Below are 26,160 nucleotides of genomic sequence, written 5' to 3' on the forward strand. Positions count from 1 at the left end.
GCCGTCAGGGAGAGTTGACTGTCTAGTGCAGGGGTCGGGAACCTATGGCTCGCGAGCCATATATGGCTCTTCCGGTGACGGCATATGGCTCCCAGACAATTTTGAGTAAACATTTTTTTTAAATCTCCGCCCGCCCCCCCCTGTAATTTTCTCTATTGCGCCAGATTACAGCAGAAGTAATGTCAGGTCCTTTTCTTAAAGACGTCTTTGTTCTTTTATGAAACTAAACGTCTGTTATAGCTCCGGAGCAAAAAAAAGTCACCTGCTCGGTCTTGTCAGGGTTGATTTTCAATTTTCAAATTGGGCCGAGCCTCGATATCTCTGGCGTAGGAGGGAGAGTCTTGACACGGCTTGCAGGAAGGATAGAGAGTGGGTCACAATCCTGGGTATGGAGCAATAAATGAGTCACACAGAGGGCAGCTGGGATAACACTGTAGAGATCATGATGAGTATTCATCATCTCTTGAGTATGATGGTGACGTCATGGACGTCAGAGAGAGCAGCAGCGCATCAGGATGTTTCTTTGCCATGAGGGTCATTTTGGTCCAGAGAAGAAGAACTGTACCAAAGACTTGTCTCCAATTCAAACTGTTATATCCATCCTTCTCAATCTTTTTATTTTTTATGTATCTCTTTATTTCCCACTCCTTCTCTGCTCTGGCCATGTTTTCTTTTTAAATGCCAGGCTAGACATTTTTATTGGACATGAACCAGGCTTTGAACTACAGCCGCTGTCCCCCCCCCCCCCCCCCCCGGTTCCCCACAGCACTGCTGCAATGTAAAGAGAAGATGTTACGTAATGGTTTCCACGCACGTTGCATTTACTGGCAGCACACTCAAGCCTGAGCTACACTTTCAACATTTTAATGAATTCAGACAAGATGTCAAGTGACACATAGAGATTGAGTCCGTCTTTTATTCGGTTTCCTCTCCTTGTGTACTCACTTGAACATGTAACACACAATAATATAACAGTCAGAGATTGAGCTCTCGCACTTAGGTTAAGGAATACATTGCACACGATCCAATCCTTAATATTTCTTTCATGATTATGCTGAATTGAGCGTTTCGTCATGCATGTGTAAACATACGAAATGACCAGCAATGTGTCATACGGCATGGAAAGCTCATGAGAGGAAGCACCCGTCAACTCAGAGGCTTCTGTCCTCAGTTCATCCTCTTTCTCTCTGTCTTCCATCACAAAGACGTGTGCATGTGTAGGCTGACTGCTCCACCGTCTGCACACACACACACACACACACACACACACACACACACACATACACAGAAGTCCTTTTTTAAGTGGGTGAGGGGTCAGAAATGCTTCTGACCACAGCTGAATGAGACTCCTGTGAGTGTTGTGTGTCACTATAGAATACCTTTTAATAATAGCAGATAGGTAAGGAGGCTTTCTCTTTTCACTCACAGTTACTCATGAAAGGTCATCGAGTTGTTATGAATTCCTCGTAAAGTCTTCGTGGGGCTCACCAGATGAATGTCAGATATTTGTTCTTGGCCAAAAAAAGAGAGGATAATGTTTGGGTAATCTCTATAAAGACACAGTCACGTAGAATATTTAGGCAACGGGACAATATCATGGCATAAGAAGTGTTGGAAGTTGTCACAGGAGTGACTGAAAGTGCATTTGACCAAAGCCTGTACGACGTGTGGAGATCAGAGGAGGTGGAACTAATTGGCTGAAATGCAACCTCCAAACCCACCGGGTATCTGACGATGATATCGAATTTTCTCAGAATACCAAACGGTTGCAGTATTGCTGTGATGCTTTCTCTTTTCATGTATATAAAGCTCAGAAACATACATATTTTTATTACGAGACATATTTATTTGTTTACCAGTGTTTGATGTTGATGTTTAGATTGATATGCTCATTTCTTTATTTTTTAAGAACAAATTAACTCCTTTTCCTTCTTTCTCATTCACCACATGTATCACTTCATCTCTACGTCTCTGGCTTACTATCGTTGCGTTTCTATTTTGTGAAATATTACAATCTGGGCTGTTAAACTGTCTTCAAGCTTATGTGATATGTGCTTTGTTAATAGAGTTTATCACTGTTGACTCCTCTACTTATCAGGGTTTTAACTGTCACTTATTCATGCACATGGGTAACTGTTTCAGCTTTTGTCAGCAGGATATTAGTATACCTCGTTACCCCGTCTGGGAATGCTTTATAGATGCTATAAGGGACAGCGTCTTCACTGTCTGCTTTTTCTAGAGCGCACTTCTAGAGAATAGGACTCAAACACACCAAAGATAGCTCATTATCTAGCCAAGTGGCTGTCGCCTCCCTGCCGAGCCTTGAACTGCGTCTGTGTTGTGACTGAGAGGGTCAGTGATGGTCCTGAGGTCACGGCCTTTAATGGAGCAGCTTATTCGTCTGGAAATGTTTAATGGAGAACATTGTTCAAGGCTTTGACTCTTTGAATGTGTGACGACAAAGAGAACTATGTGCATCTTTATCTATATGCAAACATTACATTAATATAATATTTAGTCTGATACATGGCAGTGGAAAAGTGGTTTGTAATTGTTATACTGTCACATGGTTTTCAGAGAGAGAGAAAAAGAAATGTACATAGCAAGAGAGAGAATATTATTCCAAAGAAAAAGAGAATAAAGGTGATTTATTGATCATTGATGGAATTACTACTTTACTAAGTTGCTGACGAACTCCTTCAGTAAATATGAATATATATATGAAATATATGAAAATATGGCTCAGTTAACAATGTGTATGTTTTACTAAACAAGTATTTTCACAATAAAAGTCCCGTCTGTTATTGTCACTTCACGGGCTTCAACCGGCTTCGACAATCTGACATTCTTTCCCCCTGAAGGGTTGTTTGGGAGTTTTTCCTGATCCGATGTGAGGTTTTGGGACAGGGATGTCTATGTGTACAGATTGTAAAACACTTCGAGACAAATTTGTAATTTGTGAAATTGGGCGATACAAATAAACTGAATTGAATTGAAAGACTAACTAACATTTACTCCATGAACATACATTAATTCTTGCCATTTATATTTGCATAGAGTAAACAGTACCCATATGCTTCATAACACATTCATAATATCAATATTCTCCCTAATATTTCCTATTCTAATATCTTTCTATATGTATAATTTTAAAGCTCAAGACTACAGAATCAAAATAAACTATTACAACCTAACAGCACAGACAGTAGTTGTATACTGAGATGTGTCCTGTGCTTTTGGCTTGCATGTTCGTAAATAGCCAACAGCTAATACTCTGTTAAATGCGTATGTTGCCACCAGTATTAGTGCATTTACCAACTTTAAGGACATTAGTGCTGTTAAAGGGTTTGTGCTTGGAAGTTGACTTACCTCTTTGTACCATCATGGCCACACACTCATTGGCGTATTCAGTTAAACATGGCGGCAGCCGAACCTTAGCGCCATCTAGCAGCTGTTGTCAAAAGAAGCACCAGCATCTTTTCTCTTTTCTTCTATATTCTTTGGTACGTGGTTGTTGTTCATTACACATCGTGTTCTTTTAAGTGTAATGACATTACAGTCAGTCTGTGTTTCCCTGTGCAGATGCCAGTGTGTGAATACATCTGTGTGTAGGCGTTTCATATGTGCACAATGCTATGCTTACATGCTTTTATCTTTGAAACCTTAAATTCTCTGCCTGCACAGGAAGTGGCTAAAAAAATAAATAAATATAAATAATATGATTTCTGCATTAGCTTGTTAAATATCAGAACTTGGCTAGGCTCAGCCTTCATTGATGTTATACACACCATTTCTCTTTACACGCATTTTACACTATTTCTATGTTCAGGGGATATGGTTTATCTCTATGTGAAGATTATTTCAGAATTCTTTTGGTGGTTGCGTAGCAACACTTCCAGTTTCTTGTGTTTTTGCCGGTGACATATCTAGAGATCCCTGCCTTCAAGGAAACAAACTCACAAGTGATGAGAAGATATTCAGACTTTAGCATTATGCCAATTCTTCTCACCTCCTAGGATAGACATCTGCTCCATGAACCACATTTCAATTGCACTTTCCTTGTTTTCATTATTAATTTATAATGACCTAATTGTGGGCTTTCCTGTTTGCAGGCTCAGTTGCATGTATTGAAGCATATTTAAGTTTCCTTTCACAATTTAATCCAGACATTAAAGAAGACACTTATCACAAGTCAGCGGCACATCGATTTCTAGGTTTAGCAGCCCGATGTCGTCGTTGTTGAGACCATGATCAACATCTATCAACAGCCACGTCTTAAGTATTGTATCTCACAAGCATGTGAGATGATGTGATGATGATGTGTCAGACCGATGTGTGATAATCTGCAAGTTAATCCACTTGTTTAGCTTTCGGTTTACTCCGAAGCTCCGCCTCAGCGTGGGACTACATGGAACATGTGAGATTAAATAAAGAAGGAAAGGATACACGTTTTTCTTTTACTCACCTCAAGTCACACTGAACACAATGTGCTTTACCAAAAAACATCTTTGTGTTTCTGTGCATGCGTCAATGTTTATTTTTGCATTTTGTGGAATCACTTAAATTGTTAAATGGATTAAATTACCCAGATCCCATTACGAGATCAATTTGAGTTCTATTAAAGAGCTGCATTTACTTAGAGAGTCTCACAATGTGGTTTGATTAATCTACACAGCACAGCACTTCTTCTCCGCTCGTGCAGCGAAATCAGATATCAGATCATTGCTAAACTCAGCAGGTCTGTCTTAGAATAGCGTGATATTGAATATTGAATGAAATGAACTCTGTATGACTGGAGGAATTTGTTCACATTAGTTCTGCACTCAAATGAAGCCCAGGATTATGTTACATGTTAACTGCCTATAATATATTAGTAATGCCTTGTGAAAATTATCCTTAATTAATTATTTATACAAAGGTAGAACAATTATTCCTTAATGGAATATATTACATACATTTATTTATTTTCTAAAAAGGATGCTTTGTAGCCTCTCACACTGCCTGACGTGATGGATGGTTTGTTCCTCCAAATTGTTTTGACCCACAGAAAGATAATAGTAAATGTAAAGAACTAAAGATTACATAATCTTGGATATAAAAGTGGATGGTCAAGACGGGCATGAGAAAAAATAGGTTTTATGTTTGATAGCTGGGAGTGGCATCTCTTCAGGAGAATTGTCACAAAACCTTGTTTTTTTTGTTGTAAATTGTGTTTATTCTCAAAAGCAGAGTACACAGTTATACATTGCACTTGTCATTTTTCATTTTCTCCCCCCCAACACAAAACAAATCGAACAAATCCCACTGCTTCAATTGTCAAAAATCACATTACATTATTAGTAGTTCAAATATTACACAAAAGTGAAAATGTTGTAGGAGGTAACAGTCAAACAGAAACCAGTAATGAGTTTGAGAAATTGTAAATTATTGCTATTAGTAATTCCTACAACAGTGTCAAGATAACTTAAATAGCTTATTTTTTCTCCTTTTTGTAAATAATAAAAAGAAAAGAAAAAAGAAATGTCAAAGGCCACAGAAATGGTTTATGAATCTAATGAGAGAGTCTTAAACTTATCAACGTATTGTATCATCGGACCCCAGATTCAAATCTCTCCGGCTGTCACTGCAACGAGAACTTGATTTTCTCCAATTCTAAGAAGAACACCAAATCCTTAAAGTTTAACCACAAGGAGGAACTGGGAGGGCGCGGTGACTTCCAGTCCAGTAGGATTCTCCTTCGTGCCAAGAGGGTTGAGAAAGCAATTATATTTGTGTCACAAAACCTTGTTAACCCTCTGGGGTCTGGGGTCATTTTCTCGACTTTACCTCTTTTTTTTAATTCACCTTTTAATGAGCAAACCAGGATCTGGTTATTGTTATGCAAGGAGGTGCAGAGCCTGTAAATTACATGCCATCTCTTTGAGAAATGAGTGTCTGACTCCACACATTGCTCAGGGCTAAAACAGGCTTCCTCCTTCGTAAAGACACCGCTGTCATGACATATAATCCAGGATAAGAGATAGATGTACCTGGTTGGGAACCCAAAAATAAAGTTTACAAAGCAGCTGGTTCTTACCTGTTTGTCTGTTCAATGTGAACTTTCAGAAAGATCTCCCAGTAGGCCATTTCACTTTTTTCAAGTAGCAGTCAAGCTTTAACTGCATGTGACAGTCATAAGCTCCTTTCCCACTCCCAAAAACATCTTCACTGTGAAAAGTTGCAATCTGCCTTTATTCCTGGGACAAATTACTCTGCAGTAGTCACAGGTATTTATTCAATTAAATTCAGTTTATTTTGTATAGCGCATTTTCACAAATTACTAATTCCCTTCAGAGTGCTTTACAATCTGTACACATAGACATCCCTGACCTTTGACCTCACATCGGATCAGAAACAACTCCCAAACAACCCTTCAGGGGAAAAAAGGTAAGAACCCTTCAGGAGAGAACAGAGGAGGATCCCTCTCCAGGATGGACAGGTGTCATAGATGTCATGTGACCAGAAGGAATCATTACACACTAATTAAAACACAATCTGCAGTGAGTAGTAACGAGTTCCAGCACGCCAGTAAATTTACCGAGCTGATTGTGGTAAAAAAACGTGATTCAAACTCCACAGTAACAAAATAAAACTCATCAAAACCGTCTTTGTTGATCGTCCCAACAATTCACCAAGTGAACAGAAGCAGTCAACTCCATTGACAGAAACAATTGAAAGAGACTGAATATGTACAGACATAAAAAAGATGTAACAAATGTAAGATTTTCACTGTTTACTAACACCAGAAAAAACTACTTTTACTTTATATTTATGTTTTCTATTGGCAATAGCTTTTTTTTCTCTATTATCATATCACCTTTTATCACAACCCTTGTTTCCTTTGTAAGGTTAGGTTGAACCTTTCTTTTGTTTCAACGAAAACTGTGTGTGGGGTCTCTGTGAGTTCTACTGTACAGCGTAATATTATTAAAGTTGAGTGGAAGTAAATAAAAGCGAGGCTGTTTTGACAAAGTACTTTCCATTGCCTAATAATGTGTCCCGCAGCTGAACGGAGGCTGGTGCAATATATCCAGATAATCTATTCCTAATCCTTTTATAGCCCTTCCTCTTGCGCTGGGAGCAGCCGATTGTGTCTGGCTGGAGTCTGTGGGTGTGGAATATCCTATTGAATATTTACTCTCATCATTTCAGAAGTGTGACACATCATCCGTCTTAGTTATTGATGGAGGATCAGCCTTCTGCTCTCTCATTCATTGAGCGTATGAACATCATGAATTCATTGTTCGTGCGATCTCGTGTCCATTCAAACGTCACCTGGTTATCTTCACTGATTGGATGACGATCGTCACCTGGTTTCGGTCACACCGCACACCCCGCATCGTCACCGCCCGCGCAACAGATGATGGATGGATGCAATGTTTCAGTGCGCCACTATTTTCCATGCAATCTGGAACTTTTAAAGTACTATTTACATTAATGGAAAAGGAAATTAATATCGATTGATATTTGTAATGTATTCAGTTTGGATTCAGTCTGCAGGGTTTTCTGTATCTAAATACACGGAGCACTTTCCAGTGTAGTTCTCCAGGGATTATTTAATCTACATTTTAAGTGCTATGATAGTTGATTCTCTCTGAGTTGGTGCCACATGCAACTGTAATGTAACTCCTGTCTTTACAGTTACATCATGCTGCTAAATGTTATTTCATCGCAGAGCCCGGGCTATATTTGTCTTTTAGATAAGGGTTATTTTATAGTTTTTAGTACGCAGAGAGAATTGTTAATTGAAAATATGAATAATATTTGTGCTCCGAAAGCTTAAATACAGTCTTGGAACCTGCATAGCTTTTTTGGTATACCATGTGTGTGTGTGTGTGTGTTTGTGTGTGTGTGTGTGTCACAGCTGATTACTTTAATTGCAAATTCATTGTTTATGTCTGTTCTTATATGTCCTACGCTACATTGCAGTCTGTTGATCTGTCAGGTCACCAGAATGTGTACTGCCCTCTGGGACTGGAGAGAGACTGACACTTAGGTTGCGGTAGCAATGGTTTCATTCTCCGCCAGCTTCAAGGAATCAGAGAGCAGGTGGAGTGGGATGGACCTCGGCTGCCCTGTCTTTCCTCTATTGAGGCCTCGGTGTGCAGAGTCTGGATGCAGGGACAGGTGACCAATCCTCTGGTCAGAGTCCGTCCCAAAGGATGGACCAGGGCAAGAGACCAAGACCCAGAGTGAGAGTGTATCTGTCATTATCTCTGTTTCAATAATTCAATTCAGTTCAGTTTATTTGTAGAGCCCATTTTCACAAATTACAAATGTGTCTCAGAGTGCTTTACAATCTGTACACATAGACATCCCTGACCTTTGACCTCACATGGGATCAGGAACAACTCCCAAACAACCCTTCAGGGGGAAAAAGGTCAGAACCCTTGAGGAGAGAACAGAGGAGGATCCCTCTCCAGGATGGACAGGTGTCATAGATGTCATGTGACCAGAAGGAATCATTACACACTAATTAAAACACAGGAACAACACAATGAAGATGACAGAGTGGATGAAGAGTTGGTAGTCGGCATATTCCACCATCCAGTCCTGCAACCCCAAGGTCGTCGTTTCGATCCCACGCTCTCCCCATTATTTGTAAGTCGAAGTGTCCTTGAGCAAGGCACTGAACCCCCAGTTGCTCCCCGGGTGCATCACTGCAGCCCACTGCTCCTTAATAACTAAGGAGGGGTTAAATGCAGAGAATACATTTGGTTGCCTGTGTACCTGTACTCTGTGCAATGACAATAATCCAATCCAATATTCTACTATATATATTGTTTCTATTGTTTGTATAGTAGCCCAACTGGTGAAGCCCTCCTAACTCATACTCATGAGCTTGGATATGTAAAGTAACCCTTGTCTTATTGGTTTTAGACTGGTTACTAACGGTTACTAAGCAGCCTCTTTGTCTATTTTATCCTGTTTGTTTGAGCAAAGACTTCATTGATCCTTTCTTTGCTTGCACTATCTTCAAACCCATTTTCAATATTGTGCTCACTATAAAGTTTGTCTCGTCTGTCGGTATATGTGCTGTTAGCTCGCGTGTCTGCACCCCATACACACAATAAATACTTTTAAAAAGTACTGAAGATTTCGTCTATGTGCAACAGAGGAGAAAACACATGTTTCTGTCGGCACAGTGTGTCGTCGCGGGTTACCCTCCTTTTCTGAACCGCTGTGGGTCATGTGACCCGACTCAGCAGTGTGTTGGATCCGCGTCAGTTATCTGGCTGCGTTCTCGACAAAACAGCTTGATGTTATGTTCTGACCTCGGCAACTGTCCAATCAAATTGGTTGTATCCCCTCACAGATCAATTTCAGTGACTCGCATTCACTGTTGACTCTAGGTTTGATCTATCAGCAGCTTCCAGCTCTCCACAGCACCACATTCATCACCGCTGTGGTTTGAAATGCCGCTGTGTGTCGTCCGTGCTACTCTGTAAACAAACACAATTTTATATTTATTATCATTGGTATGTTGAATTATGAAGCAGTTAGCGCTCTTAATGTCGAAACAGTGGTAGTATACCCTGGGTGTTAGGGGGCTTCCAGTGCTGAAAGACAGTTTATTAATCTACATAACGTAGTTGTAGTTTAAGGCTGTGTTCTATATTGATATTCTTCGAGGTATTATTTAATATTACTTGGATTTCAGTGAAATGTATAATGATACAAATACTGGCTTGTTGGTAGTCTGTGTCTCAAATTACAGTTGAGCAAAACATTCATTAATGCATTATTTCATGAGGAATTCCTGAAGATAATCATTGTAATACATTGGGACTCCATGGACTCCATGTAAGTATAGACTCACTATCAGTGACCGGTAGCCTCAGTGTGTGGCTCCCTAAAGAAGGGAAGAACAGAGCTGCAGTATTTCATATCCCCATCATGCTAAACATAGACGCACTGGATGGAGTTATCCTTCCTTCACTGTTGTTACACAGATTTCCTTTGACAATAGTCCAGTCAGCTTGTTTTTTAGGGCAGTCCGATTATTTTGGAGGGAAAATGACATGAAATGCTACGACAGCATTATAAATCAGAGCAGATTTTAATGAGTTATTTTGGAGCCTCTTCTTGGCTCTTCTTCCTCTTTTTTTGGGTGCTTTTAGTGGAAATGCTACATGATATACTGCAGTAGCCTTGGTAGTCTGTTCGTTGCCTGTTAGTTGCCTCCTAGCCTTTTTCTGATCGTTTCTCGTTATTTTTAGCCCCATCTCGGAGTACGATAGCTGGGTGGACACGAGAGGACTGCCCAAGCACGGGTTGTCTAATGGGGAGAGAGAGAGAGACATGAGGGTCGAAGAATAAAAACAAGATGAGATGGAGAAAGGAAGCCGGCTGTACTGGATCTCAGCGCAGAGCCTGGCTCATCATGTGGGCCCTCGGGTTCCACGGGTGACCACGATAAGGGCCTTCGGGGGCTTCCTGTCAAAGAGTGCAGCACTGAGCTCAGGGCTACCAGTGTGACATGTAAAGCCACATCGATGACCCCTTCCAAGAGCCTGACACTCTGAAGCTTCCCAAGGAGGTTGCATGCCTGCTATGTAGGGCTGCAACAACGAATCGATAAAATCGATAAAAATCGATTATCAAAATAATCGTTAGTTGCAACCCTACTGCTATGACTATATATTTTATTTAATGTGTTGACTTTTCAAAGCACGAGGCATTTCTCTCTTCAGACCTTTTCAGTCTCTTCGACATTTTTGACCGGCATAAGCCGTTTAACATTCATAGTTCTCAGTGGAAAAGTCATCCGTGCCATCTCTGGACTTGGCTGATTGTGGTGGTGTGAGCCTTCCTGGACCGGCGTCAAATTAAGCCCACTGCAGGTTCTTTTTTTGGGGTTTTGTTTTGGGGGGTCCACAATGATGTATATGTTGTGAATACTGTATTGGTTTATGTAGATATACATGTGTATGGATGGGTGTATGTAAACTGTATAAAGACTGTGTAAATGTATGAATGAAAGGAAACTGAGAGCCATACAAGAGGAGGGGTGGGATGGGGAAAAGTTTGTGTACATTTTTTGTTTTGTTTTGTCTTGTTTTGTTTTCTTCTTGTTTTCATCTTATGATGTAAAAAAAACAACCATCATCCTTGTGTGGTGTTTCTACAAGGTTATACATTTGTGTATTTTCTTTTTGTAAAATAATATTTTCAGTATAACAAACTGTAAATGCTGGCTATTTCACTTCAAATATCCTGTAAAAAAATGTTTGTTAATAAAAATTAATATAAAAAAAAAAGAAAAGTCATCTGTCGTTTTAATATACGAATAACCGTGTCGGTCTTCAAAGATGGATCGAGAGATTAACTCATTTTATTTTATTTTTTCTCTAAAGTCAAAATGCTGGAATAAGTTGGACTGCACTGGTCAACCTGTTTCATTTCTTCTCTCTACAGGGCATCAACATCGAGGGCCCCAGTGATGCAGAGCCCCCACCTCAACCTCCCAGTCCAGCCATGTACCAGCTGGACATCATTCTGAAGAAAGGGAACAACCTGGCCATCCGAGATCGAACAGGTAGTTGCTCTGTTTCTACTTCCTGTTACCTCAACAGCTTTGAGTGTATGTGACTGAGTGGACAGCTTTATCAAGACTCTATTTAGTCCACCAAATGAAAGCAATTGCTTTGCCACTGGTACAGACAGTCCTGCAAACAGGAACTGAACTGTCCCCTATTATCTTTTAATACGCCTTTTTTTTGTCAATGTAATAGTTCTTTTGGCACTATCCCCCCTACTCTCTTTTCACCCCTATTATGTTGTTTTTCTCTCTAGCTCTCTCCCCATGTTGGGTTGTATTAGCTCTCGCAAGTAGTAGTATAGGGACATGTATGCGCGTATACGTACGTGCACGCGCGCCACCTCACATGCACTCTCATGCACGCATATATATGTCCCTATTATGCATATTTTTTATGGAAAAAAAAAAAAATGTAAAATTAAAAAATATTATTTAAAATATAAAATATTATCACAAATTAAAAATTTATAAAATAAAATAATTCCCTATAGATAGGAGCTCTTGTTTGTACCATTTAAACAACATGCACTAATGTCATACAGATGAGTCCATAGATGAGCAGCGGACACGCAGCCAACGCCATGCGGAACCCTCGCTAGCAAGTACACAATACTATTACACTCGATATATTATACATCAGCATTGGGGCCGCGCGAGTCCCTGTAGCACCGGGGGCTAGCGGCTCTAGACTACTGAGCACCGCACCGGACACGCAGCCAACGCCATGCGGAACCCTCGCTAGCAAGTACACAATACTATTACAATCGATATATTATACAACATTTTATCAAACATAACATCACTTACCTTTTTTTTTTTTTTTTTGAGAAAAAATTATTCTCAAGGAATGGTCTGCGCCAACAGGTATGGCGACGTGATCAGTAGGCAGATAACGGTAGACTGTTGACGTGCGAGCGGCTCACAGACGTACCTTTTTAAGAAACACTCCCCCCTACCTGACCCTCCGCCCCCGCCTATTCACGAGTAGAATGCACCCAATAACATCGTTCCCTACTCCGCCGGACGTACCTTTTTTCCCCACCAAACACGCCCCCATACCTTAGCTTCCCGCCCCTACCTAAATGTGCTCATTAGCATAGCTGTAGTGCCGCAAAGCCCCGCTCGTGCATGTATGACATACGTAGCTACAGTAGTGCATGTGCTGTGGGGGCGGTACCCCTCTTACATTCATTTCAACACATTCCTCATCCATTGATAAACACTTTGTATTATTAAAGACACAGGGAAGGGTTTTATAAATGTTTAAATGGTACAAACAAGAGCTCCTATCTATAGGGAATTATTTTATTTTATAAATTTTTAATTTGTGATAATATTTTATATTTTAAATAATATCTTTTAATTTTAATTGTTTTATTTTTTTTCCATAAAAAATATGCATAATAGGGACATATATATGCGTGCATGAGAGTGCATGTGAGGTGGCGCGCGTGCACGTACGTATACGCGCATACATGTCCCTATACTACTACTCTCGCATCTCTTCCTCACAGCTCATTCTGTTTCCAATGTGTGAAGTGTGATGGAAATACTATGAATGATGCGGCACATTTCTTGTGCATCTAGGCGTGACAAGAATTCAGCTGTGGCTTAAAATACAACATTGTCACATTTAGAGACAATACTATGATCTACTGGTTACTTTTGTGTCACATCACTCATTCAGTTTTTATATTCAGTTTATTTGTATAGCCCATTTTTACAAATTACAAATGTGTCTCAGAGTGCTTTACAATCTGTACATATAGACATCCCTGACCTTTGACCTCACATCAGATCAGGAACAACTTCCAAACAACCCTTCAGGGGGAAAAAGGTAAGAACCCTTGAGGAGAGAACAGAGGAGGATCCCTCTCCAGGATGGACAGGTGTCATAGATGTCATGTGACCAGAAGGAATCATTACACACACATTAAAACACAGGAACAACACAATGAAGATGACAGAGTGGATGAAGAGTTGGTAGTCGGCATATTCCACCATCCTGACCTCCACCATCCATCAGATGGAGGTAGAGAGGAGGAGTAGGCGGAGCCTCAACAGTGGGCGGAGTCTCAGCAGGGCCATGGCGTAGTTGGTAGTAGGCATATTCCACGATCCAGATATCTGGATTAAAACACAGATTAGCACTTCAGTGGCACTTAAATAGCTCTTACTTATAGTATTACTTATGGTACTACTTATAGTATTACTCATGGTATTACTCATCGTATTACTCATGTTATTACTTATGGTACTTTTGTAGTTCGACTTTCTTGAAGAAATGTTACTTTCTGTATTCTTGTTGTTCTTAGTTTGTTCTCTTGGTTGATTCACTTATTGTAAGTCTCTTTGGATAAGAGCGTCTGCTAAATGACATGTCATGTAGTGTAATATACACATATCTGTACCATATCACCTTATGATGTGTATATACCGTCTACTTTCACCATACTCTTGCTTTTACTCAGTAAGAACACCGATTGACGGTTGTGACACATTTTCTACCTTACCTCCGAACCTCTCCTCTTTGAGTTTGTCTTTTTGTGATTTGATGACTTCATAAGATGCACAGTATATGTACAGTACATCTGCATTCAGGATAGCCATTTACTTTCTATTGTAGGCACTTTTCTATTCTCTGTTCTTCTTGTGGAGCTTGGAGGTTGGCTCTGTGAGCCATCGCAGTCCAAAAGCCTCTCAGGGAGGATTTCCCTCGTCCTCATCAGACTGCGTGACGTGACTGAGGGGAGACATCACTCACTTTCTCGTCCGGTGTGTCGACACACGAGAGCAATTTGTAAGCTTTTTTTCGTGCAACCACAATAACTTGCTGGCATTGTCGTGAGTCTCTCCCCTGCCTGCGCACATTATTTTACAATATCTTGCCAGGAGAACCGGCCAACACATGACATGGTTTTAACAATATGACAAGATAAGAACAATAAGCATTGGATACGGATGGATGAATGAAGTAGATGTATGCAGTCCACAGTTGTTTTAACAAGGAACAACTTGCACAGCACAAGCATTTACCCTAATGATGTGGTTTGAATGATACTGTATTACGTTGGTACTGCAGGAAGAAGGACATCACAAGGAGTGAATAGGAGGTTGCAGGAGGGATAGCCACATAATGATAGTCTTTTTCTGGTGAATAGTTCCAGCCCAGGCACTTCTACCTTTCAAATAATCTTGCTTTACATAACACTTGTACTTATACTGTATTGGAAAGTCCCTGTTGTGTCTCCAGGGCCCTAACCTTAGCTGAGCAGCCGATGAAGATGACTTCAGATGAAAACACACTGCCCTCTCTTTATCGTCTTTATCCCTCGTTCCATCGAGCTGAGGTACAACAAGGTGAAGCCTTTCCAGAGCCGACGGCATGATTCAACACTTCTCATCTTGCAATACCTTGTGTGTGTTTGTGTGTGTGTGTGTGTGTATATCTGTAAACAATGTATGTATTTTGTTTAGTTTTGACTGATATGTTCACCTAAAAAAAAAAAGTTAACTGCATGGAAATTCAGTCCAGTTTACAACCCAAACGTAAAGCACATTAGCACAGAGAGATTATTCTAGTTCAACCCTCCTGTTGCCTTCAAATTTACTAACATCTTTTACCCTCTGGGTCAATTTGACCCCAGCAATTAAAACCTCCAGAAAATTATTAGAATTAATAGTGTTTCCCAAGTTTAAGTGTCAGGTATGTTTGTTTGTTGACTACCTAAATAGCCCTTTAAATATATAAAAAAGTTGATATTTACCTTTGCATTGAAAATGCGGAAGGTTATGTTTTGATCGCCGTGTATTTATTTATTTATTTGTATGCGTGTTACTCGCATAACTAAAAAAGTATTAAACCGAATCGCATGAAATCTGGTGGGATGATTGGTTATTATCCGGGGACCATTTGATTAGATTTTGGGATCGATAGGGTCAAAGGTCAAGGTCATGAAAAGGTCAAACTCTTCTTTTTACCATAGCGCGGTCAATTTTTAGCCAAACTAATGCCAAAATGTTCATAATTCAATGCCCAATCTTGTGATATGCGACGGTATGCGCTCTACCGAGTGCCCATTCTCATTCTTATATGTTTTACACAGTGAAAAACAGCCTGGGGGTCAAATTGTACAGGACATTGAAAACATATCATGTGAATTTTCATGTTTTCCCAGTTGTCCACAATAAATTAGGAAAATTCATGAAATATGAAGCAAAAAAATTTATGTCAATCATTTATTTAGAGACGTTAAATATTAAATGGGGTCAGATTGACCCCAAAGGTAACAGGAGGGTTAACATAAGCTCTCTGCTCATAGAGGAGACTCTTGCTGCTGTCTGCCGAGGTGTATTCAAGGCCTCCCTAGGCTCCACTCCAACATCAATAAATGCCTTTCCTGCAGCCAGAGAGGAAACAATGTCAAAGTGGTTGTCCCCTTTCATGAGAGGGGTGAGGGATGTACCTCCACCACTGCTTTTCAGATACAGGTACTTGGATACACATAATAATACCATTACAGTTCTAACAATGACTTTGAAAACATGTTTTATAGCCATCAGATGTTCCTCACTTAATGAACGTAACAAAGTTCGTATACAACATGACGCTGTTGTTGAGTAACATTCAACATGTATGGCAGCCCACATTACGTGTGCCAGAGCTCTTATTAACTTTTGGACAAACTTTTAACTTTTTTCATCAGCTGGCTGATAAACAAGACACAGGAACCTGTCAAATAAACAGTACACACAGAACATTACTACCTTTACATTCTGCTGCTGCCTTCATACTGTCACGTCACGGGCTGTCCCTAGCGCCGGGTGGGGCAGTGCAAGGGAGGAGTAAACACAGGTAAAAGTGATAGGTTTAAAAATGCAGGGGAATGTTTATTCATCAAACAAATCAGAAAAAAAGTCTATCCTTCAACAAAAAGCGTCCTGGGAGAGAAAAAGGTTCTTTAAACAGGGTTCGTACAGTCATGGAAAACCTGGAAAAGTCATGGAATTTTAAAATGGTCATTTCCAGGCCTTCAAAAGTCATGGAAAAAACTTAAATCATCAAAGTTTTGGAAAAGTCATGGAAATTTGTTATAATCACGTGTTCATTTAGGCCGAGTTTGAAATAATTAATATATTTTTTAAAGAAAGACGCTCAAAATATAAGCCGGCGTACGCTCTCAATACGCAACATTTTCTAAATTTTTCATGTTTATACCGAGATTTCAGTTTGGTCATGGAAATTTGGTTTAAAGTCATGGAAAAGTCCTGGAAAAGTCCTGGAAATCCATCGGTCAACATGTGTAAGAACCCTGTTTAAATAAAAAATGTATCGTAAGCACGTCTGCGTGACAAAGTCCTCCTCTGGTTCGTCCGCTTGTGTCTTGTCCTCGGCATGGATGTCCTTCAACGCCTGACTTGTCCAGCTCCTTCCCTCCTTCTGCTCTCCCCTCCGTCTCTTCTGAAGCTTCCCAGCTCTTCCTCAATTAGATGTCCTCAGCACCTGCAGCTGGGTGAGCGGTGAGGCATTCTGGGAGCTGTAGTTTCCTCCCGAGCGGCCGCTGTACTTGAGTCCCTCCACTACCTGTCCCCCTGTGATGCCACAATAATCCCCTTCATCCACGTGCTCTCTCTCCCAACCACTCGCAGTAAGTCGGTCTTGCCTTTCGAACGGGTTCATCGACAGCTAACAAAGTGATAAAACACTGAAGAAACGTTTTAATCTATGGAGCGAAAGTGCATATGTGTTATTTTAGGGCCATTCCTGTACTTTGCGTTTGCCAATCACTGATGTGAAAGAAGTGCCACACAATATACTGTGTGTCTGCAGGCTTAATATTTAATACAATTGTGTGAATGGTGAAATTAAATCTAAATGTAAGTTGTCTGTAACTATTGGATGCACAAGCTACAGTACAATGGGTTTATGTGCAGCCATATCCTGATTCCTAGTCCTTATACATTGCACCTAGAGTGTGCTGGCACTTGTTTATTAGACACTACACGTGTGCAGTGTGTGCATATTTAAAGGCCTAATATTAGTGTACAGGAGTACACAGCCAGCCTAATTATCTTGTCTGCCGCACAACAATTCCTGAACAAAGCAGTGAGAGAGCCAGAGCTTGACACCACAGTTGGCACGTTGTCTCTTGTTTTATTTCAAGTCCCCTTCATTGCTTTCTCACCTCGAGATGTTATTGCGCCACATGCTGTCCAGTTTTCTGCTTTATTTTGGTTTCTGCTCATTCAGCTCAGTTTGTATTAAGCACTGTACTGTTCCTGTATCTCCAAAGTTTATTTTCAATACATGAGTGTAAATATGATTTGAGAGATGTTTGTAAGTTCACGGTACAAAAGGCTAAAAAAAGGGATTAAAAGAAGATGTATTTCTGTTGTAGGAGTCCAATTATGGAATAATGTTGAAATGGATGTAAGAATGGTGAACTCCTTTTTGGTTTTCAAGGGAATTATTTATAAAACAATTCTTGAGAGTTATAAATGTAATTAAAAACGTATTAATATGGAAGATGGATGTATGTGGTAGTATATATAAATATATATTTATTTTTATTTTGTTTATTGTTGTGTTTTTGTTGTTTTATTTTCTTCTTTATTTTATATTAATTTTCTGATTTATTTTGATTTCAATTTAGGATAGGAATTTATAAGCATTTTTTGCTTCTACCTATACCTTTTCAGTCTTTCTCTTTTGTATATTATATAGAATAATATTGTATTGTATTTGATTTGATTGACTGAATAAAATACACAAACAAAAAAAATAAAACACAAACAAAGCGTTACATTTTAATTGCAGCGACATCCCGTTGCACATTAATGAAGGTTGATTTTGGGTTGATGTCGGCGAAGTAAACTCCTCTCGGCATAAAGCAGCACGAGGCAGCGGCGCGCATGTGTGTGGTGGCTGTGTGCAACTTTAATGAGACCTGCTCTCCGTCCATCTGCCAGCATCTCACGATGGAATTTCTTGTCTTTGTAGACCCTTTCCTGCAAATACATCCTCTTGAGCATATTGCATTCTGGGTAATAGTACAGCCCAGTGCTGCAGCCATCAGTCAATCCAGACACTATACATCTCCCACACTATGCACACGCTCACCTCCTCCACCACACAGCGCCCATGAGCAGGAGGCTGCTCCAGGTCTGCAGCTCAAGCATGACGGAGGGTTTTACGGGCAGCTCCATCACATTGTTCTCCTCTTCCGTTCTCACATCTCATGACACGCATCAGCGAGCCTCTTTCACGGCGTCCGTCTTAATAGCTGACGTTTTGACAGCCGACACCCCTTCATCAGTGAGCGGTGAGAGGAACGGGTTGAACGGGTGAGAGGAAGGAAAAGTTCAGAATGGCCATACGAAGGGTTAATGTGGTGCCGCTTGTATTACTTATGGTGGAATTCAGTTTCCTCTTTTAGCTCATAGTCAGGGACAATGTTATTCGTCCTTCATTCTCAGGGTGAGACCCTTTCTATTCATTTCTCAGTGCGTAGTCGAAATGTTTATGTGGGTTTATCTTGAGATAAAGTTAAATTTGCTCACTCCCTGAATGTATATGGGATCTTACTGAGAGCAGCTCTTTGCGAATAAAGATATTAAAAATGCATAATCCCCAAAGCGGTTTAATACTTCTCCTTGAAATAGAGGGCGAATTTATTGCAGGAGAAAGCATTAACGTTACAGTGCTTAATATATATAATTGAACACAATTCAGACTAAGTAACTATAGTAGTAGTCGTAAAGTTATAAACTGCACATGTGCATATCATGTTAGGACATTTCTTAATGGCTGCAGGAAAGAAATTCTATTTTTTTTAAACGTGTTTTTTTATTATCAAGGCTTCATGCATGTAGAGTAAATGTATTATGTTTAATATTGCCCAGCAAACCGACCTGTCGGGGTGTTTTTCTCTGCTCTGAAGGTTAATGATATAATTCATAAATCTTTAATGATGTGTTTGATTTTTGCGGAGGTTTTTTTTTTTTTTTTTTCAGGAAAGGCGCCACTCTTGTGTAATTTGCTTTAGGAAACCCTTTTATTTAATATATTTTTTACTGGTAAAGTTAGCAAATGAAGGTGTAGATATTTGACCAGCCAACAATCCCTGAAATTCTGTTATTGTTTTGAGTCAATATCTCTGGATAAACCTAATTTTCTCATGTATTGAAACAGCACATGATACATTATTGATGGCCTTCTGATCCTGTCAGCATGTGCTTTTCCATCCATATTCATTATATTTTAAAACACTCAACATGTTATCAGTAAGTCTCCGCACCACAATGCGTTACTCCAGTTTATGTTATACTTTTAATATTTCACAAATAAGAAAATATGTTTGTGTTTTGCTCTAATGCTGTGTTTGCTCAGAGCTAACCATGCTATGTGTCACTACCTTTGAGATGTGTTTTGTTTTGTGATCCTTATTAGAATAATTTTACAGGGACAAATATACCAGGGACTGTTTTACTGTCACGCTAAAAGCCGTGAGTTTATCTTTTTTTCACGGAGTATGATACTTATTTTTAGGACATACCACACTGTCCCCTGGAGGAATGTAATTACCTGCTCATATATTATCAGTTAATAATTCAGGACCATTCGTCTTCCATGTACTGACACAGAACGCTATTGATCATGAATGTGTAATGAGTAGCTACAGATTCATGATTAAAATAAGGAAGCTGAGTAATGCCTGATGACATCAGTTGAAGCCATTATGACGGAAAGGAGCTTTTTATTTTAGAAATGTACAGCTAATCACAAGCTAGGATACTCATTATGGTCTCTCATCCTGCAGTTAATAACGAGCACCTTCCATAAGCTTAGTACAAGGCTTTGGCCAAGATAGCTGTCGTGTGGTTTTGATTTTGAACATGATCATATCTTCATAATATGCCATATGCAGCATAAGCCTCTTCTGCCCGGCCTGCATACTGTCTGCTCTCCCTCCCACTGTTTTAGACACAGAGGAGTCCCCTTTTAGTTCTTTAGCATTTTGAATACAAGGTTGAGACCGACTGTCGTGTTGTCTTCCTGCCCTGATAACTCTAAAAGCAATAAACTCGGCCGCTGTTTGGCCTTGAATGTGTCTGTTTGTCTGAGTGACTGAAAGTGGTGATGATCGAACGCTTCGATCCTTTGCACCTCCGTGCTTACAGCAGGTTGATGTGTGAGGAGCAGGCAGGTGCACAGACATGTTGGGGGGCAGGTGCTCAAACCCCCCCAAAAAGGGCATCCATCGGCAAAATCATTTATCTACTGATCACTGTAACTTGAAGTTAAGTAATTGGTTGCTACGCAACACCTGAAACACATTGTGTTGTGACTCGAGACATGAGAGCTAAACAAAATGGCTGTAGCTCAGTGGGGTAAGAGGGTCGTCCTGCAACCCCAAGGTTGTGGGTTCGATCCCCGCTCTCCCCATTAGTTGCAAGTCGAAGTGTCCTTGAGCAAGGCACTGAACCCCCAGTTGCTTCCCGGGCGCTTCACTGCAGCCCACTGCTCCTTAATAACTAAGGATGGGTTAAATGCAGAGAACTAATTTCCCCTTGGGGATTAATAAAAGTGTATATTAAAAAAAAAAAGACATATTTTCTGTTAATAATTACAATTTATTTTCATTTACAAAATGATAGGAGCGAAACATGGCATATAATAAACGTGGGAGGAGGAGGAGGAGGAGGAGGAGGAAGGGGCGGGGGCTCGTGAGCGCCACGGAGCATGTTGAGGGCAAAATTCTCACAAGAACTCAAATAAATGCTCCGTCAGATATAAAAACACATTTGGGGGGAATTGATGACAGAGTCATTTTTATTCTTAAATATAAAATGTGTCTCCAGCAGAAAGGGCACTTTTCTCATCTAGGGCAAAAGGGGAGGAGCTTGAGCACCACTAGGGGAGGAGCTTGAGCACCACTAGGGGTCTACCTGTGCACGTGCCTGGTGAGGAGGATAGTGATTTTTTAATGAGACGGGAGAGAGGAAGTGGTGGAATGGCCAGGGAGTGCATATGTGTGCCTTAAATCGATCCTCAGTTATTACTCAGGCGATTGTCAAAAATGCTATTATATGATCGTATACTATATTATACTATACTACATATTAAGCTGCAGTAACACAACATTTGCCTGGTGCCGGTCATTTAACAATTGGTATATAATTTCGTCACATTTACAGTCATGTTACCTAATCTGTTTATTACATTGACTCTGCAAGCTGAGGCTGCTGTATAATTGTGCACTAATTTTGAAATGTCAAGATTGAACATATTTTAATTTGACCAAGGTGGAAATTGTGCTTCCTGGAGAGTGAGCATGCTGTTGGATACAATGGGAATATGCCAATGCCAACACTTGCACTAAATACCGAGGACAGAATTTAACTGGAAGTAATTTACTGTTAACTGCTGGAAGGGATTGAAAGAGAAACAGAATACGGTGAGGCATAAAGAGAAAGAGAGAGCAGAAAGTAGAACGCAGCACAATTGGTTGATTTGACAATAGCAACCCAGCGCAGGAGATATATAACATGTGGAATATGAATGGCACTATTGCGTTGTATCAATACATATTCTGCAAATCAAAGCAAAACATTGTGAGAAAATAACTAAACATAAAGAGTAGGAATGGCTTTACTCCTGTGAGTGTGTGTATGGATACACACTGCCCCCTACTGGTGAAACCTGGTATGTTACGAATGGGATGGAAGTGTCTGCACTCGCTTCAGTAAAATATGGTTATGCATTTTTATAAGTAGGAATGCACTAATATGACCGATTACGTTCTGAAAACTAGAGAGCAGCGCTCCACTGCTGATGATGTGGAGCGCTGTAATGAACTTACAGATATCCAATCAAATGAGTTTTGCTTTTGGAATCGGTTAACAGTAATCCTAGATCTAGACATCTTAGAAAAGTAATGTTTTCAAATACATATAAACATCTGAACGGGTTGAAATGTAATAAAATTGGTTGCATTCAAACTGTGGGAACAGGATACTTGTAGGCGATACACTTATATAACAGCAGATATGCAAATATGCACATGGGCTAAAAATACGCAGTGAAATCAAACAACTGGAGAGAGATGCAAGAAGAAAGCAAGAGACTGGTTTTGTATGAGTGAAAGTAAGCATTATATTTTGCCGATCTATATTTCACTTGAACTAAAGTATTTTAAGTATAGATTGAAGATTCACGATTTGAAATGTGTGTTTGCTCAAAGGCTGACACATTGTGTGTTAGTGTTAATCCTTGTAATATATGACTGGCTGTTGTTTACATTCGGATCCCAGATTGTACGGGGAAGCCGGCTTCTTGGCAGACGCCGAGCAGGATTTGAATGGCCGCTGTCCAAGAGGTGCTTAGTAGAGATATATGTGAGGTGGAATCATAGACCACTGGGTCCTCTCACAAACACATGTATTCATACTTCCAGCTACTATTATAGTGTTAGCAGTTAGTTTAATAGCATCATAAAAGATGAAGAGATCCACAGCTTGATAATAACTCAGTATCTTTTTGTACTTTGGTTTATTGTCATTCACTCACTTGCCCACCAGACGATGACAGGGCCTGGGGGGCGACTCCAGAAAGGAGGCTCAAGGAGTTAACCATGTCCATTATGTCATAACTTTATTTTATTTCCCCCTATTTATTTAGTATTTAGTTTTTAAGTATTGTGTTTTGTGTTTATTAATATTTATTTTCATTGATGCTCTGATGTGCACCGCTGCGGGACGAATAAAGGAACATCATATCAATCCTCTTACAGATACAGGGCTCACTCCGTATGTGTCTGTTACTATGGTAACCCTGAAACTAACTTGGTACCTCCTCCTGACCTCATCACCCATTCCTCAAAAGTGTGCCTGTGTGTGATGTCTGACCAATGACAACATGTTTCGTTAAGTTTACTCAACGATAAGATGTTTTTTGACTTGATTGTACTTCTCCAGTGTGCCTCCTACATCCAGCCCCCACAGTGATGATAGACCATCACAGTGTGCTCTGCATGGCTGCTCTTCAGCACCTGCGGCTCCGAGCTTCCCCTCTTCATCAATGTCTGGCACATCGACTCCTTCTAGCCAGCCTCCCCTTGACCAACACTTCCATTCCACCGCCTTCTGCCTGCATGGTGGACAAACATCCAGGGGCCACCACTCCATCAGCCCTCCTCTCTTTAACCCCACATGGTTTTATTCTTGTCAAGCTTTAGTAAATATTAAAAAGCTTATTGATTATATTCAATTCAATTCAATTTGAATTCAGTTTATTTGTAGAGCCCATTTTCACAAATTACAAATGTGTCTCAGAGTGCTTTACAATCTGTACATATAGACATCCCTGACCTTTGACCTCACATGGGATCAGGAACAACTCCCAAACAACCCTTCAGGGTAAAAGGTCAGAACCCTTGAGGAGAGAACAGAGGAGGATCCCTCTCCAGGATGGACAGGTGTCATAGATGTCATGTGACCAGAAGGAATCATTACACACTAATTAAAACACAGGAACAACACAATGAAGATGACAGAGTGGATGAAGAGTTGGTAGTCGGAATATTCCACGATCCAGACCTCCACCATCCATCAGGCAGATGGATCTATGACGTCTCGATAGAGTCAAAAGCACAAAGCTACCTTATAATACCTATTGCTTATTGACTGTCATCGTCATACATATCCAACCACAAGCCCTATGTGGCACATTAAATAACTTTATTTATTTCCTTCTTTATGGACTTCTTTATCCAACTCTGGGGGGGAAAAAATATAGAAAAAAATATATACACTACCGTTCAAAAGTTTGGGGTCATCCAGACAATTTCGTGTCTTCCATGAAAATTCACTTTTATTTATCAAATGAATTGAAAATATAGTCAAGACATTGACAAGGTTAGAAATAATGATTAATATTTGAAGTATTAATTTTGTTCTTCAAACTTCAAGCTCAAAGGAAGGCCAGTTGTATAGCTTATATCACCAGCATAACTGTTTTCAGCTGTGCCAACATAATTGCACAAGGGTTTTCTAATCAGATATTAGTCTTCTAAGGCGATGATCAAACACAATGTACCATTAGAACACTGGAGTTGATGGAAATGGGCCTCTATACACCTCTGGAGATATTTCATTAGAAACCAGACGTTTCCACCTTGAATATTAATTTACCACATTAACAATGTATAGAGTGTATTTTTTTATTAATGTTATCTTAATTGAAAAAACTGTGCTTTTCTTTGAAAAATAAAGACATTTCTAAGTGACCCCAAACTTTTGAACGGTAGTGTATATAGAGGTTGATTTCTAAGAAAGCGCCACTGCAATCCCCCCTCTGTGCTCGACCCACACCCCCTCATGTTGGGGCACCACCCACAGAACCAACCGTTTCCATTTCATCTCAGCCTCCAGGGTTTTTCCTGGGTCAAAATGGGTCTTCGGTGCTCCCCAAATTTTTTTTTTTGTCTATTCTGTTCTTGCACACACTCCGTTGCCAATCAGAAAGATAGACACTCATCAACTCTCGATTACTTGATCAAAACAATCAAAAGATTCAGCTGTAGCTCACTTGAAACATACTAACGAGAGACTGAGACGAATCAGTTTTTTTTGGCCGATCACCGATCAGTATCTGCCGATCCGATAGATCCGATAATCCGATTGGTCGATTGAACGTGTTTATTTTTATTATTTGTTATTTGCCTTGGACTATGAGGAAATATAAAGCATATAACATTCAAAAAATTACAATTTTCTTCTTTCATTTAGGACTTTTACTTTGAAAAAAAAATGTCCTATGTCCTTAAAAAAATTGATTGATGATTATTGTATATTGTTTATTTATATATGAACATCTGCATATTTCATTTCCTGAACTTTTTCTTTCTGTGGATATGAATTTTTTTTAACATTACCTTAGTTTTTATTTTATAATACTTAATTCTTGAAAAAAAATATAAAAATATTTTAATGTTAGCATAAATTAAAAATGTTCTCTCTCTACAAGATACAAAATCAGTTCATTGTTTACTTTGTTCGTGTATGATTTTGTGTGTTTCTTGTTTACTTAAAATTTTCGTTGTTGATTTCTTTCTTCCTTATTCTTAACTTTAACAAAACCCGCGCGCTCTCTACGTTTACCGTTAGCATCAATCTATGCAGCAGGGCTCAAGAGTGAGTGACATGAGTTTTGCTGAGTTGACACAACAAGATCGGGGGGACGGGACGGGTTCTGAGTGAGTGGTGAGATCCTCTCTGACTCTCTCGGTTGCGCTGGGCCGCTTGGCGCATTGATTGAAACCGCTGCGAAACATCTCTCATAGTTCTCGCAGATGTTACCGCATCTGTTACGTCATCTGATCGGCCAAGTTTGATCGGCCGTTTTGAGACGAATAATCTCAAAACCGATATCGGGAATATCGGCCCAATATGATCGGCACATGATCAGATCGGTGCATCTCTTGATTCCGACATATTTTTTTTTTTCTTTTCGCTGACTTGCGGATTTCTTTCTTTCTTTCTTTCTTTTGTCGGGATTTTTCGAATTTTTGAAAACGGCG

The 26,160-nt window shown here is 39.9% G+C and overlaps 1 protein-coding gene across 8 annotated transcripts in view; it reads left to right on the forward strand.

Moving 5' to 3' along the window:
- The window catches only part of mctp1a (multiple C2 domains, transmembrane 1a), a 125,584-nt gene that overhangs the window by 23,792 nt on the left and 75,632 nt on the right, over positions 1 to 26,160 (forward strand). For all 8 annotated transcript variants that reach the window (XM_056419696.1, XM_056419693.1, XM_056419694.1 and 5 more), the window contains exon 2: positions 11,458 to 11,578. In XM_056419696.1, coding sequence (XP_056275671.1) covers positions 11,458 to 11,578 — 121 coding nt within the window. The remainder of the gene's footprint in view (positions 1 to 11,457; positions 11,579 to 26,160) is intronic.

Source organism: Pseudoliparis swirei, chromosome 7 (assembly GCF_029220125.1).
Source record: "Pseudoliparis swirei isolate HS2019 ecotype Mariana Trench chromosome 7, NWPU_hadal_v1, whole genome shotgun sequence".
Taxonomy (NCBI): Eukaryota; Metazoa; Chordata; class Actinopteri; order Perciformes; family Liparidae; genus Pseudoliparis; species Pseudoliparis swirei.